Genomic DNA, 18,180 nt, shown 5'->3' on the forward strand with positions numbered 1-18,180 from the left:
AGAATAGAATTTAAAACATAAATCTAATTTATTTACATATAAAACATCATAGTTGAGATCCAGGAAGAGGTTGTCTCTCCAGGAAGAACATGGCGGGTGAGTCGTGTACAAATGTCTCTTTTCCACACTGTGGGGTTCATCCAGTGCTACTCCACTGCCACTCAAGAGAGATCATTATTGAACAAACCTAGATAGACTTTAGATATGTCTTCCAGCCATCTTTACAACTGTTTTAGAACCACACACCCTGCCTTCCCACTACAGGTTAACGTATACCTGGTTTATCTTGCAGTTGTCTAATAGAACCACTTTTTTCCCTGTAGTTTTTTGGCAAGTTATAACCAACTGATTTAAAACATCAACAAGCTAATTATATTAGAATCAAGTGTTCTGAATTACTGTTGAAGACCTCCTGATTATAAGACTTCTGGCAGAGTGGAATCAAGTTGGAATCTTGCTGTCGTGAGATCCACATAAAACCACACATTGTTTTGTCTTGTAGCCAGGCACCAGATTCAATCCAACTCAGTTCTCCCAAACTTAGTCAAGGTCACGGCCGTCGGTTCCAATAGAGCACCCCAGGGTCAATGGCACAGATTCAGGTGAGGGGTTGTGAGGGTGTGGGGGAAACGCCTCATCACCTCAGCTTTATGTACCAGTAGAGGACTAGGAAGACAAACAGAGCAAAGAGCAGCATGTAGCACAACAGCTTGGTCTGGCTGCCCCTGGACAGCTGTTTCACCCTGCCGATGGTGGCTCCCAGCAAACCGCCTGTCGAGTCAAAATCCGAGTCCTGCATCGAAAGAGAACACATCGTAAGATCATCGCAAGTGTGTTGGGGGGACTAGTCGAGGCCCTAGCAGCTCTGAGTCGGCGAGCAACCTCGTAGCATCATGTTGGAGGGTCACTGTTTGAAGATGTGGGGTTCCATCATCACAATGCTAAGGCTATTTAAGATATAGGGCTAGTCTTGTTGTGCGTGAGAGACATTATACTCACCATGTCTTCCAACATTTTGTTCTGGTACTTGACTTCTGTTCCGATTTCTATTGTCATCTGGAAGAGGGTTGTAAAATGGGATTGTTACTATAGAAGATAAATTACTTTTGCTGACTGGCTCTTTTTAGAACACTAATTGTGTACTAGTAGGTGGTGTAAATGTGCTAATTAAGTGTTTACATGTTTCAAGGCGTTGACTTTGGCCCTTAGAGCTTCCTGTAAGTTCTCATTTTCTTCTTCGTGGACGCTGTATCCGCTTGCCACATAATTTCCGTGAGGCCCTCCTTCCCCTATGTGAAAAACAAAACAAATTTACCATGACTGACAAGGCTGTGGATGCTAAACACCGGTGGCTATTTCAATAACTCAGGTTAATTGGCCACAAAAAGGGAACTTACTGAATCTACTAGCGGTAGTGAAAGTTTGGCATGGCAATGATGACGTATATAGCTAGCTAGTATAAGGCTTACAAGGATGTTCGGAGGGGAGCAAGAAACACACAAAACACTCATCTAATATTTTCTTTGAATAGCTATGCTAACATATGCTGATTTAGCTAGCATGCTGGACGTTATAGTGCAGTAGGCCTGTTAGCAAGCCACTGTTGGTGCTAGTAAGAGCTAGCGTTAGTTAGCTAGGAAGCTAGAGCTAGCAAACTGAACAGATATAAATATTTCTCTTACCCAAACCGGCACGTCGCATTTTGATTTATTATTTCAAACGGGTCTTGGCTGTACAAAAAAAACGGCAAAGGTAGTGTGATGATGCCAGCTTCTGTAGCTGTGGCAGTGAATTAGTTGAACTCAAGATAGCTATGAGTGAGGTTATTTGTGCAATAACGCCACGACATCTTACGGAAGCCGGCAAGGCATTTGTTCACAGGCTAGACTCCGCCCCGTCTTTTTTCAAACAGATCTAAAATGACTCATATCAGAGCCTGTTTAGACATTTTCTGCTCTTATCCACTTTCACCCATACAATTTTAGTTGGCACTTCCCAGTAGAGATTTCATTAATCATTTTAGCAACATGTTTCTGTCGTGTAAGAAGTAATAATGTGACCAGATGAGTCACGTTCTGGCTCTTCCCGTAATCCCCTCTTGATTAATGTAATAAACTATTTTCAGATCTCATATCTTTTTTTTTTCATTATTAAATAACATATCAATATATGTTCTGTATGTAGCCTGACATAGAAGAAAAATCATTCAGTACCATACAGTTCCCTGAGCAATCACCATGAACAAGCAAATTCCTCCAATGAACTCCAAATATAGGCTATCTCAGCTTTATGAAAAGCTCGCAAAACAACCGTTAACCTTTCTAGGCATAGTAGTCTTCGTTGTCAGAGTGGGACATGAAGGTATGGAGATTGACACTTTAATACTTATCTTGGTTTACTTTCTCCCTGCTCTTCACATTTACACGCTAGCTCAAGGGTTAGGTCCATTTCAAGAATCTGACTTGTGTGACTGACATTTTAAATTACTTTTGATGCTCACCAAAGATAGCCTAACTGGTATTTGAGAGAACAGAAAATGTTGTGTTTTCCCCGGCCAGTCAGTGTAACAAAAGTGCAGGTATTTTATGTTACAGGGGAGAGAGATGTTTTTTTAAATGAAAAACAGTCAGCGCGAGACCCTACTCTCACCTCGCTTCATGATTCTAATTAGCACAATAAGCTCCCTGAACAGATCAGCCACGCGCTGCTTGGAGCTTCAACAGTAATTTATCTGTGTTCTCTACGCCATCCGGCCCAATGATGTTTGTCCGTGGCTATGAGAGGTTATGGTAAATGGTTCAAATGATATTTAAAGAGTCAATATCAATAAGAAGCTGGTGATTACTGGTGAAATCTAATTTAGGAAGACAGGGCCGTAATCATTTATATATATTCATCACACAATATTCAAATCTGGTCAAAATGCCCTCGCCCCCAATATATTGATATAAAAATATAAATACAATATAAATGTGCTACGCTATGACAGGGAACCACGCACGCTGTCCGAAATTATCATTAAAAAAAACTCAGACTCCCTAGCAGATTTCGTACCCCCCAATGTTGACTCCATGGCTACGGCCTTGAAGTAGGAACTCTCCGGATAATGAGGTTAGCGTTGTTCACGTAGGCGCAGGAACCAAGGGTGAGAATTAGGCAGTGGCGGTTCTAGAATTTTTTTCCAGGGGGGGCCAAGGTGGGGCCAGTGTTTAATCAGAGGGGCACATTAAAAACAACTGATATTTAAACATTAAATACTTTAATTTAGCTTTATATTAAAATCATACAAACGGCTCTGAACCTGCCTCTTCCAGCTCCTCCTAACCCTTCGTCGTTTCATGATGACTACTAAAAAAAACCCATAAAAAATACTAATAATTAGGTCATATTATTCAGTCAGCTCAGGGGGGGGGGGGGCACAGGGGGGGCCAGGGACATTTTTACAGGGGCACTGGCCCCTGTAGGCCCCCATGTAAAACCGCCACTGGAATTAGGAATCAGCTTTTCATCGTCAGCTTGACTGAGCATCCGTCTGCATGTTATGCCGAGATATGTGTTTGTTTTTACAACAGTAGCCTACCATGTGAACAGGCACAGCAAGTTCTTTGCAAACCTTTTCAACCCCTAGTCATTGTTTTCTTTATTATTTGTTGTCTGAGGCCAGTAAGGTCACTTTGAAAGCAGATTGGTTAGAGATAAACAGAAACAATTGGTTGTCATTCCCTGAGACTGATTTCTGTTGTTTTGAAATGGGGCATCTGTCAAAGGGGTGCAAATACTTTTGATTTGCCTCGCTGACTTAATAGTTGGCTTAACAATGGACATGTTTTATACCCTTCTGTGACTCAGAGGATAAGCGAGATTGGCAATATTGCCAAACTATCAAACTCTTCTCCTTATAGTCACACGAAATGAGATCCCGGGTGCTGGTTATCATGCGTAAGTCACTTTTATTCACACATTAATCATCTTTCCCCCAAACAATGCCAGTGGCACCTAAGACAGGTAATATGATCTCAAAGATTCAAACGTCTCAGGTGACGTTAATTTATTCTGATCCCTGACGCCTCATAAATAAATACATCTCAAAGACCATTTCTTCTAATGCAACACCTCCTCCTCCACCCCACATTAATGCACACTGTGCCACGGCGTTAGTGTCAAAGTGGAAGAAAGCTTCTATTGATTTAGCTGAATCTGCGTTCCGGCCATCGTCATGGATCTGAGGAGATTAGCTTTATCACAAGGCATCTTACGAAGCGTTTCTCTTGACTGGGACTGTGAACGGCAGTGTAGAGGACAGCGGTTCATCTTCTCAGCATCTCCGCTCAGAGAATATCAGATTCGATTTGACCTGGTGGGGGTCAAACATCTTTAGCCTACTCAAACCTGGGATTAGTGCAGCCTGTGCTCGTCCCCTAGGGAGATCATTTAGGAAACCTTTGAAATTACTATTTGAATGATGGGCTCAGATTAGAAAGCTAATTTCGGTACGAACGATCAATCATTTTATTGGATTTAGTGTGCAAATAGATGCTCCAGGGACTTCACTCTGTTATAGCTTTCGGTTCTTTTGTTTGGCTGAAAAGATGCAATAAATGAGAAAACCCACTGTGGTTTTTGATTGATTGTAAGGAGAAATTATGCTGTCTTTTTAGGGGGGAAAATTTGAATGGTGATGTACAAATATGCTTTAACCACTAAGCTATATGTTCCCAGGGTTCCAGGTGCTTGTGTCGCTTCATATGTTAATTCCTTGGGAGAACGAACGCCATCGATCCATTCCCTGAGAAATGAGGGAGTGAGACAGCGGGGAGAAGAGATGAGTGTGTGCCGGAGGAAGAAGGCAAGGTGTTCTTACTATTTTTAAACACAGAGATCGGGGGATCTGATTCCCACACTTGACATCTCTTTGAACTGCAGTTAAAGGAATTCTTCTGGCTCAGCTATGCTGGAATTCACTTGACTGCAAATTAGTGCATTTAAAATGAAGCTTTGACTATGATTCACACCACTGATGATGCAATCCAACAGGGAAAAGGGAGGTTTAATGTGATAGCAGTAGCTTTCTAGATTGTGGGTTGTGCATTACTGGTACGTCTGCAGTAGGTCTAGACAAGCTGAATACTGAAATAATAAAGAATCATTGACGCTATACCTAAATAAGGCAATGAATCGAAATAGGTAACTTTATTAAGTATGTAACTGTGCAAACAGTTTTACCTGAACGCCTGAATTTACGTCGGTATCAATAAAAGGATTTTGATTGTATATTCAAGAGGATGAGTGTGCTGACTGAGCGACCAGGACCGAAAAAAGAATGAGAGAAAGAGAGAGCATTGCCAGAAAACTGGCGGCTCTGCACCATCAGCGTAAAAGCCTCTCATTCCTCTCCAGTATTCAATGGGGTTGAATACCTTAGGGGGTCTCCGTTCGATCATAATGAGCGAAGCTATTACTCAAATGAAATTAAGATGTCGAAGTTTTTGGGCTTCTGTAACCGCATCCGTGTTATTTAAATCAATTAGTCCTCAGTCGGTGTGGCTCCATAGGCTCTGTAGTCGTGGTGACATGCAGCAAGAGTTGCTGGACACAGTTGGTTTCTTGATGTAATATTTAAGTTGAGTCAATACCTAGTGTGCGGTCTTTTGTTTAGAGCAGGGGATCGAGTATTCTTTTACGGCCTTAATCCGTTTGTGCCAACCATTTGTGATGGAACCAGAGAATATTGATCCGTAAACATAGGGGAGATAAGGCGCGTGGCCGTCACGCGGAAAGATGAGCAATAGCTTTATCAACGTGATTAAAAACGGTGTTCTGCGACGCACACATTCGTTTAGTGTTTTTGTGTTTACTCTTGTGATCACAATAGCCTATCCGTTTTTCTGTCCTTGATGGAAAAGACGTTATCAACAACGTGCAAAATCCCAAAGCCCTCTTGGCCCAGAAACCTTTTGGGGCTACGATACCCATCAGCAATAAGACTGATGTTTGAACAGATGAACAAGACCAAGCGGTCGGAATGCACGGTAAATGTAGGGTGACCAGACGTCCTCTTTTACCCGGACATGTCCTCTTTTCGAGACCTAAAAAAGGCGTCCGGCATGGATTCCAAAATCGTCCGGGATTTTGCCTTCTCTGGGTCTTTCACAAACTAGTTATTATGCCCTTAACAGTTTTGGAAAGGGCATCTCCCTTATGTTCCACCTTCTTGAGCTCTGACTGTAGAGAACTGTCATTGGTCGACCGCCTTCTCAGTGTTGCCAGATGCACGATAATTATCCTCCAAATACAATTATTTTGAGCCTTTGGTAAGATACTTCGCCATTTCCAATCTGGAAACACTGCCACCGCGTATCGTATCGTTTTCTAAAATCCTGGCCCCCCATTATCCCTTTTCAGGTAGAAAGACACTGCCCTCGACTACGTTCTGGGACAAGCAAGTAGGCCTTTCTTTATTTTTACGTCCTGAAAAACATCAGAAAATATCCCTCAAAGCTTGGCGCTGTCGGACTCCATTAGACCTGCCTGTACTTTTTCTCTTTGTTTCTGTTTTTATTTCCCATAAGCCCTCTATCCTCTCTTTGTATCCCTGTCTTCCCCTCTCATCCTCAATTTATTGGGTTGTGTGTTTCTGACAGCTCCTTCTCTGATCTTCCCCATACGAGAGATCTGTTTTGAGTGTGGGCAGAATAATGTGACCCTCAGGCTTTTGTCAAATAATACAAACACAGTCAGTACCGGTCCTAGCACATCTGGCTAGGCAAAATGTATCAACAGAACCCCCCCCCCCCCCCCCCCCTCCCCCGGGAGCGCAAATCGTAGTTGGCACCTACTCTCATCGCACAGAGGGTTTCCTTAGAACCGAAAGATCCTTGACGGTGATTCAGGAGAAGTGCACTGTTTGAAGCGTGGTAGCATGATAGTGTAGATATAATCACTCCATCTCCCACAGCACTGACGCTCGTCATCTCCAGAAAGCCCGAGGCCAGACACACAGGCCTTGGGAGTGTTTACACAGCTGGAACGCTTTCCTTCCCAGCTGTCATGATCCAGTTACACAAAGAACTCGCACTGTCACAGTCACTGTGTTCAGACCAGGAGAACAGACACCATCCAGGACCCACACCGTACACAGCACCAGACTTTCCATCTCACTCGTCCCCTTGTTACAAGCGACCAAAAGGCTTCTAGGTGCTCACCTTGCTGGATTCACAAGATCACGAGAATCCATCTTGCCAAGCTCTGAGTTATCCTTTTGTGCCCGATCAACTTGGGCCAATTAGCATCCTACTACAGGCAGCTACAGGCAGGCGTGGTTGAAGTTAGCAAGTGATTGACACATGTTTCACCCAATGATTGACAGATGTTTCACCCAATCATCTGCCAAGTTTTTAATTATTAAAGTGCCTGCCCTTTTCCAAACTGTTTCCAAGGATGTCTTTTCAGAGAGTTGTGTAACAAACCACCTGTTTAGTCAAGTCTCCTGTGAGCAGGCCAGCGTCCGTGCAGCCTCACCACTGATGTTATGACTGTTATGAGGAATCTGCTGGATCGGGCTGATATCACAACGTAGCTTTGAAGGCTAAAAATCCTTTAGGCAAGCTGAGAAGGATGTGAGAGCTCGCTTCTCTAATTAATGAGAGGATGAAGTGACGTTAGAGCTAACGAAAGCGATTGAAGTGATTTTAGGCCTGGTGATTAGTGTTACATTACAAGGTTTGGATAATGAGTTTTCCTCTGGGGTGTCAACTTGAAGGGTCAACATGAAGGGTATGGTGTGGGGTGAAGCACTAGAAACAGACCGATAAGTAGAGGGCAGCGGAGCTGTAGACGTTCATGGATTGCGGCAGGTAAATTTGAGTCTTTCGTGAATTTTTTGCCGAAATTGGGACGGTTTATTTGGGTTGTTAAGCAGATTTACATCTGCTAATTGAGTGACGTGATGCAGCTCCTGGTTGTGGCAGGATTACATCATGACCTCTCACCCCTAAATTGGTTTGGTTTTAGGCGTTCCCAATGGATGCTACCTGCATTATCAGTGGGTCTCCACGTTACATTGTTTTATACATAGGCCAGTGGTGTCACCTGCGCTAAATTGTTGTCGTTTTTTAATATGTTTTATCCCTGTCAGTACGACGTTGTTTGAAATGGTAACCAGGTCTTTTCTGGGGGTGGACTCATTTGACTGCAGATAAAGAACTCGCAGGTGAAAATCCCCCTCCCTCCCATTCATTGCTTTGGATAAAAGCGTCTGTTAATTGAATACATTATTTTTGTTATTATTATCATTAGCTTTTTTCTGAGGTAAAAATATGTGTTGTACTGTGCAGATGTATTGTCCCATGTTTTTATAGATAATATTTGATCCTCCAGCTTCCCTTACCGGTAGACAGCACATCAGATGGTGGGATGGGGGTCAGATGGCTGAGCGGTTAGGGAGTCGGGCTATTAATCAGAAGGTTGTTTGTTTGATTCCCGGCCATGCAAAATGACGTTGTGTCCTTGGGCAAGGCACTTCACCATACTTGCCTTGGGGAGAATGTACCTGTACTTACTGTAAGTCACTCTGGATAAGAGCGTCTGCTAAATGACTAAAATGTAAAACGTAAATGTAAATCTCCCACACTGGTTTCCTGCTGTGTCTGTTGATGTGTGTTTGTAATTGAAAGTCACCAGGATTCATATCCATCCCCCATGACAAGCTTTCGTAAGTCATGGCTGGATCAGGACAGATTCTCTCCTCCAGGAGCAGGCAGAGCAGGGACGGACATGGCCAGCCTTCACAGGGGAAAGGGTTTATTATTCCATGAACGGCATTGTCCCGATTTGACCTTCCTCCTGCATTTATGCCTGGGCAAGAATGGGCTCAAACAGTATTTGGAGAGTGAATTTTCCCAAAGGCACCAGACACTGTGGTCAAATCTGAACCATGTGGTGAAACAAAATAGAACCTGTTTCCAAGTTCCACAGATGAGAATACGAGATAGTCTTCACCTGTTAAATCTGTCTGTGAGTTGTTGAAAGGTAATTTTCAGATGTTTAAGATGGACATTGCTGGCGTGTGTTTGTGATCGAGGATGAAATTCACTAGATCTTTATTTATGGGCTCGACCCATGGATGTATATTGCTGTACATCCATATTGCATGGATGTACTTTGCCTCTGGAAGTCAGAATGGAATGTGAGTAGCATAGTTGAAGATTGAGACTGATAACAGAAGGTCAAGAATACAAATATATATAAATATTTACCTCAGGAAGACATTTAAAGACTGAATTTAATGACAGAGTGAAGAGAGATAATTGAAAAGCAGAAGCTCCCTTAGGGATGGATCTCCTGGAACCTTCTACCCTAACCTTGTGTGTGTGTGTGTGTGTGTGTGTAGGAGTGTATACGGCTCGTACAGTACTGTATGGTTCTCTCCTCATCTTGGGAACCAGTCGGCAGTGCAACAGTGCCTCCTAGTCCTGTGTTTCAGCCACTGCTGAAACACACCCTCCCCCGTTCCCATCCCCAATCTCATCCCTGATCTCATCCCTGATCCCATCTTTGTTCCTCCACACTCTCAGACCGGCTGTTCCTTCTCCCCAGCGTCAGGGCAGTGAAGGGGTTCTAACTGAGGGCTGTCAGCCTTCTTAGAATATGTTGTGTGTGTGTGTGTGGTAGGGGTCAGGAGGGATATAAAATCTTCAGATTCATCGGTTTCCAACACTCTAATATGATTGAAATGGTTCAGTAAGCTTCATATTGTTGCATAATTTTGCAGCAATCTGTCCTGCATATCATGTCACCTGCTTAAACACCACTGTGTTTCGTCTGTTTGGAATGGTTATTCCTCCATCCACATCATGCAAATGATCCCTCAGTCTTGACTCAACCCCCCCTCCGACAGGAGGATGAATACTCAAACTACGTTTGTCCTTGAGCTGAGAGCAGCCTTCTGTTTACACATGAGCCTATCCTTTGTTGACTATTACCGAGCCACGTCAACAACCTGTCTCCTTGGGAATGAACAAAAAGATGAAAGATTTGACTGAAGCTTTCCGTCTTACATCCCGGCTTCTCTCTCTTTCTGCTGTTTACACCTGACAGTTTCAGACTCGTTTTCTTCAGTCAAGCCTGAAATCAAAGTTCTAACCTTTAAATGGTTGTTTTATGTGTCTGTGTGAGAGGGTGTTTGCCACAAATACTCCCTCCCGCCCCGCCCCGCCTCCCTTCCCATGCTCTACTGGCCTGTTCAACCAGGCTGAAAGCTATCTTTATGGGACTGGGTCTCGCTGTTCCACTGTTGATCCAACCTAAAAAGGAGTGGAGTAAATGCAGCTCAGTGGTTAGAGCATTTGACTGCAGATGAAGAGGTTGCTTGATTGATTTCCTCTCTGTATGTAGCTTTGGATGAAAGTGTCTGCTAAATGAGACACACAGACACAGACAGACACACTGGTGTGTTTAGAGGATGAGAGGTGCTCTCTGCTGTGTCTGCCTGATGGAGGGGGAGTTTCTTTTTTATTGTTTGGGTTCAAAGGTCAAAAAGAAACTGCTTACCATCCTTTTGAAACTCTGTTCCCCATCTGTGTTTAGCCCCTTAGCCAGAAGACCTTGACTCCTCTCATGGGTGACAACAGTTATACATGAGCTAACCAATGAGCTGCTCTTGATTGATAATCCACTGGGTTCATTTGCCAGCCCAGTGCTCTCTCCAGCCCTTAACTCTCCTATTTTCCACCCCTCGCTGATTCTGCACGGCATAGCCAAAACAAACACACCCAGTCCTGCTCTCAAGACCTAATTACTGACAAGGTAATCCGCTTATGTTGCAGCAACAGTGATTTGAAATACCCACTGGCTTTCAAGGGAGGATGATCTATTGATTAATAGATTAAGGTGTAGGCCTTTTCAGTTTCTCTCTGTCTCTCTCTGTCTCTCTCTCCCTGTCTCCCTAAAAGAGACGTGCCTGTCTAGTAATAGTGGCCTTTACTCACTAGCAGTTTTAGCAGATGCATTGACATTTACAGCAGTCCCAGTTAATAAATGAATCTTTAACCTACAGTCCATGTGTTCTTTTTAGATTGCCATCACCGAAAAACGGTATCTTGAGGCAGTGGATTTGTAATTGCCATTTTGCTTCTTAGTATCGCCCAAGGAATATAAACACTGACATTTACCGTGTTTCGTTCATGTATTTTAGTTCTGTGGGTTGTTCTCTTTCTTGTAACTCTAGTCTTGATTTTTCGTGTGGCAAAAACTCCTGAAACAAAAATAAAGATAAACTATATTTAATTTTTCGTAAAAAATACAACAACAATCATCCTGTCCAAGTTTTCAGCTTTCTTGTGTTGCCACTCTACTGTCCCCTTGTCACTTAAATGACACCGCGCTCTGTGACTTGAAAGATGCAGTCTGTCAAGAGCATTTTAGCGACCGTGACTACACCGTGTCTGAGAGGTTTTCTGGATGAGGTCGAAGAGGGGTTCGGGCCGCTGGCAGTCATGGAGAGGTTGATGGTGACCGTGGAAAGCAGGGCGCTGGCAGATCCCGCTGAGTAGGGCCGTGTGAGGGACAGGTGAGCAGTTGAATGCAAGGCCTCCCTCCTCGTACATCATAGCGCCCAGCTCATGAATCCAATCTGATTCCCTGCCCCTGCTGTTCCAGTTCCATGGTTGTCATTTTAATGTGCCTTCTTTGGTGTAGGCTACCGTCCTCCACACACGGGAGTTGAAAAGGACAATGCGAGCGGCTGACAACGTCGAAGAGGTGCGGGGTTTTCTGACGCACAAACTGAACATGACATCCAGGACTCGGACAAGAAACTCCTGCCAAGCAGGAAAGACAGTTTGGGAAGATTGCTGGATGATTATGGCTGTGTGAGAGAGAGACGTCTCTCTCACACTGGAGATGCTTGAGTGGGTTTTACTCTGTTGTGAGGCTTGCCAGAGTGCTGGCTTGAATCCAACAATGCTGCTGATTTGTAGCGATGCTGTTTCAATCTCTGTGACAAATTGAAAGAGACGTAAGAACAAAGATTCCCTGAGTAACCCCTGGTAGCAGTCATGTGCGGTAACCTAACCGTAACCTTAACCTCGGTCACAGCTAGATTCACTCACTTAAATTCACTCAAATTCACTCGGTTCTTTACTCTCCCTTCAGGCTGTAATGTAGGCCTATTGACGTGTTCATTTACCTGAAAAAAAGGCTACAAAGCGATATAGGCTATGCTACACCAGTATCGCCTGATGGGAGGGTAGCCTATGTTAACACGCTACTTAACAAGGAAGGACACCGTCGTGTTTCATTTTCATTTAACATCAGATGTGTTCAAGTTTCAGATCAAGCTGCACCTCGACTGACTTGGCCTAAGGGCACTGAAAGCAGCACTTAACAGTACAATAGGCCAACTGTGATACCTGCAAATTTGTCCCTTCTCTGCATGTTGGATTTGAGATCCTGTTATGGAAGACCGCTGTCTGGTAGGAGACCGACAATTACTGCAGTTGAACGGGTTTGCTTATAGCACCAAGTTGTTTTTGCTGCACTTTAGCCTACTACGCGCTATTGATGTTATTGTTTTGCTGTTTAGTATTGTTCATCATTGCTGAGATGTACAATACAGACTTGACGTTTAATTCTTGTTTTTCTGCTATGCTTATTATATTCACTACTGTGCTTTGTATAAAAGTGTTGTCTACATGAACAAAACAATAAGTAGGCCTAATATCGAATTTAAAATATGCTGTCTGACATCAAACGTTTCTTGTTCGAATTTTAGACAAAGAGTGTGTGTATTCTCCTCAAAGAATCTGTTTTGGAATATAAATATATTTTTTGTGAGAACATCAGTGAAAAACAATCTCAGTAGCCTCTCTTTGGTTCCCTGTCGTCTTGTTGTTCCAGATCTGTCTTGGTTGTTCTGGAAACTCCCTACTTCCAGCAGTTCCACGGTAATTTATTAATTTCAGCAGATGCTTTTATCCCAGGCGACAAACAGGAGATTTGAATCTGTGACCGCTTGATCTCGAGTCAAATGCTCTGACCACTGAGCTATACACCACCCCCATGTCCTCAAGCTAACACAGCTTCAAGTTCTCTCCCTCATGGAGAGAGTTCATGCACCCTCTCCAGGTGACAAGGGTTGCCTGCAGAATGGACATCATCTAGGAAACATGTCCAGGATTGTTGACTAGAGATCATTAATCCCATTGTGTGTAATGAGCGTATTGATACTCCCATATCGAGGCTTTATGGGTCGTTAGCTGTGAAGGAGCAGGAAATGAAGGATGATGGACAGGAAGTGAAGGATGATGAGTGTGTGAAGGAGCAGGAAGTGAAGGATGATGGACAGGAAGTAAAGGATGATGAGTGTGTGAAGGAGCAGGAAGTGAAGGATGATGGACAGGAAGACTGATGTCAGAAGTGAGAACATGACGCTAGTTCAGTCAGATCCAGAAACCTCTCAGAAGAACTCCCTTTGATGCCGAACTCTCTGAACTTTCCCTCTCATTTGATGGAACATGAAACAGTTTTGTGAACTTTTATTCCTCAAAATGTTCTCCTCATCTAAATAATGCTTAAATGCTTTGATAAATTAAGGAAAATATCCATCAGGCTGCGCATTATCCCATGAATTAAATAAAATCAGAAGTTCCCTCACCAAAATACTGTTTCCTCAAGGACACATTTCAATGAACTTCATGAATGATCATATGCATGACCAGTCTGTCTGCCTTTGGCGGTCTTGGCGGCGAATCTTTCAAGTTCATTGATCTGTGCTTCTCCTCCCTCGAGTCTGTCGAAAGAGTTCTGACACTTTATCTAATCGTTATGGATGAGCGCTGTCGCGTGCACCTGTCCAGATCTCCAAGTCTAATGTATGCAGATGATGTTGTTTCCTTCCTCAACGAGACTCTGGGGGAGTCTGGGAGCTTGCAGCGCCGGACCAACAGTAAATACAGCTGGAGGAACAAACAAGCGGGGCTTCTGTCATGTCTGAGGTGCGTTGTGGGAGATTCAGGGGATTCAAGGGATGTGATTACCAGGAGGTGATGAGAAGGAGATCGGCAGCAGAGGATGTGAGGATGAGCTTCCTGTGGAGGCATCCAACCAGGGCCAGACCTCATACTGGGATCAGAGGAAATTGCTCTTTGCTCTAATGGTAGATATTTAGGATGCCTCTTCTGCAAAGTTCTAGTGGTTCAAATCTCATTCACAGAAGAGTGGGTTTACAGTCATACTATGTGGGATGAAAAAGATATTACTATAGCATATGGTGGATACAGTATTCTTCTTTTCTTTTCTTTTTTTAAAGTAAAAAACACTTATTTTTCTATAGCAAAGTAGATGCAGTTTTTCCAGGATCACTGTGGCATTCGGATCCAGTTTTATGAAGTTTATTGCAAATGTTCTTCTGAGGTGAAGGAGGGTTTCAGGTCAGAACATCATATTGAAAAATATATAGTTGCGTTAGAACAGGACAGTTAATAAAAAGAAGCTTAGATGGACAACGTTTCTCATGAAACCTTCAGAGAAACGAGGTTCTATCAAGATGGAATAAGAGAATGTCAAATTAATCCTATGCTTGAACACTTCCCCTCCACACACACACACACACACACATACACACACACAAGTGAACACCCTCTAAAAAGCCCCTGTCGATGAATTGAGTTAACGCCCTCGTAAAAACACAAAACAGACACAGGGCAGGTTAAACAGCCCAGATAATGTCCACACATTTCAATGAAAAAGACAAGCAATGACTTTCACCCATTTAAATCACAGTGCTTTCATCAAATAACATTAAGAACATCACCGTTATCACCCAGATGTCCCTCAGTAGTGGTGACAGTGTCCTGGGCCCATGCTTGATGTCCTGTGTGACATGTTGTGATGCCAGCCACCAGACATTAAGACCCCCTGAATGTCAGAGCCTGCCAATACGTCTAGCTAATGTCAGCCTCTGATCACCACTGAAAGCTAAATGAGGTAAAGAGAACAGGGCTGCAGCTAATGCCAGGGATGGGGACCAGAATGATAGGTGGTATTATAGCTGTCTGATCAAAGACAATCGGCCCGGACAATGATGAGCTTCAAAAACATCCAGCTTCATCGAAAAGGTCTCAGACACACATCAATCAGTGTATGTGTGTGCGTGTGTTTGGGTGTGTGTTCTGGGAGGTCAGTTTACTTTGATATTTAGTTAATCGTGACAGTGCACATCTGAGTGTTATCTGTAACAAGCAGCATGGTAGAACAGAGGGATGGTTTAAACATGAGGACATTGTTGTCATTAGGCTGAGTAAACCTGTATGAAGGGAGTCAGGTGGCTGAGCGGTTAGGGAATCGGGCTAGTACTCTCCTCCCAAGGTTTGGGAGGAGAGTTTTTCCTGGGAGTTTTTCCTTGTCTTCCTCCAGGGTTTAGGTGGGTTTAGGTGGGTTTAGGTGCAGTTCTATGGGCGTATGTGAAGCCCTTTGTGACACTGCTTGTAAAAAGGCTCATTCAAACGAAATTTGATTTGAGGAAGTGGCCAAATAGTCAAACATGTAACGTTCATATTATCAACAGACGAAGGGGGCTGACTTCCACCTCCAGATCCCTGGATATTTGTCAAATAATGTCATCCTGTTATGTTATATTAGCAACTTTATCATCCTCCTGTAAAACAAGCTACTCCCTGGCTTAGTGGTGGAGCATTTCACCTGCTAGGGCTGCTTGTCAACTGCAGGGGGCGCCATCCTGTGCTGTGAAAATCACTCCTGCTGGTCAACCCTGGTCTTTTATAATTGTATAGGACTATTCTGGTCACAGAGGTACGTGGCGGTGGTTTATCTGTGATGCCAAGGGTTACTGTGTGCAGTGCAGTACTTCACTGAGTCCTATACTGTCCAGTGTCCAGTACATACATGGTCTTTGTATGTCTCTCTGTACCTGGGCACACTCGAGTTCACACACATCAATCTCTGATGATCACCAAAGATGTCATGGTCACGCATTTAACCGGGTTTCCAGTTGTTCAGAAGAGCTGCTCTGGTTTGTTGCACATTCTAACCAGCAGAGGGTGCTGTGGGCTCACACACAGAGAGAACCGCTTCTATGAGACTGGAGGCAAGAACAGTTTTCCAGACACACAACCCTCGTCTCCCAGTTCTAGAAACGCAGCTCTCAGGAATGATTATTCTAATGAATAATGTAAACATACAACACAAAAGATGTTCAGCGGTTAAAAAATAAAATAATACGTTTTTAACAGACTTTTTAACAGAACACAGGTTCTTCAGAGTTTTATAAAAAATAAAATAAAAAAAAATTAAGGTAAAAACAAAAAATGAAATCATATGATTTACAGTAGATAAATGTGTTGGTTTGGTGCAACGACAACAATATTTCAGTTTTTAATGACTGTTTTTCTTTACTTTGTTTCCAAATGCAGTGTCTCAAATGCTTTGTTTTTGCAGAAACAGTTAACCCCAACTGTGTAGTTTCATCTTCTGTCTGGAGAACTCATTTGGGAGGAACCGTTCAGGGGGAGGGGCCAGGAGGCTTCAGGGGGAGGGGCCAGGAGGCTTCAGGGGGAGGGGCCAGGAGGCTTCAGGGGGAGGGGCCAGGAGGCCTCAGAGTTTCACTGTGTTTCTAGTTTTAGTGGTAAAACTAATGATGGAGGAATAAAGAAAGAAATAGAAATAGTGAGCGGGAGTGAAAGAGGGAAAGAGAGATGGTTGAAGAGCAAAGGAACGCAGAGAGAGAGAGAGAGAGAGAGAGAGGGAGAGAGGGAGAAAGAAAGAGAGTGGGAGAGAGAATAGGTTGAAGGGTGAGGTGGACAAAAAGGCAGAGGTAGGTTAGAGGAACACCAAGAGAGAGAATAGAAAAATAAGTGGAGAGAGAGAAGGAGGAAGGGAGGGCAAGAGAGGAATAGAGAGAGAAGGAGGGAGGTAGGAAGAGCGAGAGAGACAGGGAGGAAGAGGGGAAGGGATGGAGAGAGAGAGAGAGAGAGAGAGAGAGAGAGAGAGGGGGGGGATTGAGAAAAGAGAAAAAGCCTAGAAATAGAGAGAGAGAGAGAGGGAGTGTCAGACTACGTGGCTGGAGGTTCCAGTGTAGATGTTGGGATGAGATGGCAGGATCATGGGTTCACTTGAGGTAGCAGGACTGAAGTTCAGAATCACATATAACAAAAATACTCTGAATGCTCTGGAAATACATACACACTGGATGCATCTACACTGGTGTATAGCACCATTCTGATCATAGTTTGGCCTATTGACTGCCAACTAACTTTACTTCAGTTCTCTCCTATGACTCCGCCTTAGCACACTCATTTTATTTTGTAATTTAGTTTGTCGCTCCAATCTGCTTGGTTGCGCTGGTAACGACAGAGCTTCCTGTTTATGGCCCAATAAGGAGATAGGAATTAGCATAAATCAAGTCTGCAGTGCATCACTTCCTTTGAAAGAGAGTGTGACCTCATTTGAACACGAGAAGAGAGTGTTGTTTAGTTGTTTACTTTTGATCATCAACTTTCCTCTGAACGAGACAAGGAGACCAGAGGAGGCCAAGGTTGTTAATGTGGATACCTAAAAGGAGAGGCACTTGTTTAGTGGGTGCTAACCTGCCTTAGGGAGGTGTGCTTGTTTAGTGGGTGCTAACCTGCCTTAGGGATGTGTGCTTGTTTAGTGGGTGCTAACCTGCCTTAGGGAGGTGTGCTTGTTTAGTGGGTGCTAACCTGCCTTAGGGATGTGTGCTTGTTTAGTGGGTGCTAACCTGCCTTAGGGAGGGATACTTGTTTAGTGGGTGCTAACCTGCCCCAGGGTGGTGTGCTGGTTTAGAGGGTACTAACTTCCTAACTAGAGAATAACTGGCTGGTAAAAGTCAGCCAATCCTCTTCAATAACTTCCCCTTAAAAGTGGGCTGTACACACACACACCTGAACGTGTTTCATGACCTCCACCGTAGATGCCACACAGGAGGGTTGATCAGTGTAGAGGACAACCCCTCTAGGCTTGGAGATTCCAATCCTTCCCTCAGTGTGTGTGTGTGTGTGTGTGTGTATGTGTGTGCGTTTTCCATGGTGGGGAGGGGGTTGACAAGCTGAACCGTCCAGGAGTGGGAGTTTTAGCCCTGTGAGAGGAGATGGAGGGAGGGTTAGTGTAGGAGGCCTGTTTTCTTGTCTTCCTTTTAGATAGCTGTGG

The 18,180-nt window shown here is 43.8% G+C and overlaps 1 protein-coding gene across 1 annotated transcript; it reads right to left on the reverse strand.

Annotated features, from left to right (window-relative positions):
* Positions 1–4: 4 nt before the first annotated feature.
* On the reverse strand, positions 5–1,867 carry bet1 (Bet1 golgi vesicular membrane trafficking protein). Its single transcript, XM_062486751.1, has 4 exons — positions 1,683–1,867; positions 1,180–1,289; positions 1,000–1,056; positions 5–793 (listed from the first exon to the last, which is right to left on the reverse strand). Exons 1-4 carry the CDS (start codon positions 1,699–1,701, stop codon positions 638–640), a joined length of 342 nt encoding a protein of 113 aa, XP_062342735.1. The 5' UTR covers positions 1,702–1,867; the 3' UTR covers positions 5–637.
* Between the last annotated feature and the right edge of the window lie 16,313 nt (positions 1,868–18,180).

Source organism: Osmerus eperlanus, chromosome 20 (assembly GCF_963692335.1).
Source record: "Osmerus eperlanus chromosome 20, fOsmEpe2.1, whole genome shotgun sequence".
NCBI lineage: Eukaryota > Metazoa > Chordata > Actinopteri > Osmeriformes > Osmeridae > Osmerus > Osmerus eperlanus.

Bases quoted from the DNA above. Each gene is read 5' to 3' on its own strand.
- bet1 (XM_062486751.1), bottom strand. The intron at 1,057-1,179 runs GTAAACACTTAA...ACCCTCTTCCAG, and splicing joins AAGTCAACGCCTTGAAACAT to ATGACAATAGAAATCGGAAC. The intron at 794-999 runs GTGAGTATAATG...CTTTCGATGCAG, and splicing joins ACAAAATGTTGGAAGACATG to GACTCGGATTTTGACTCGAC.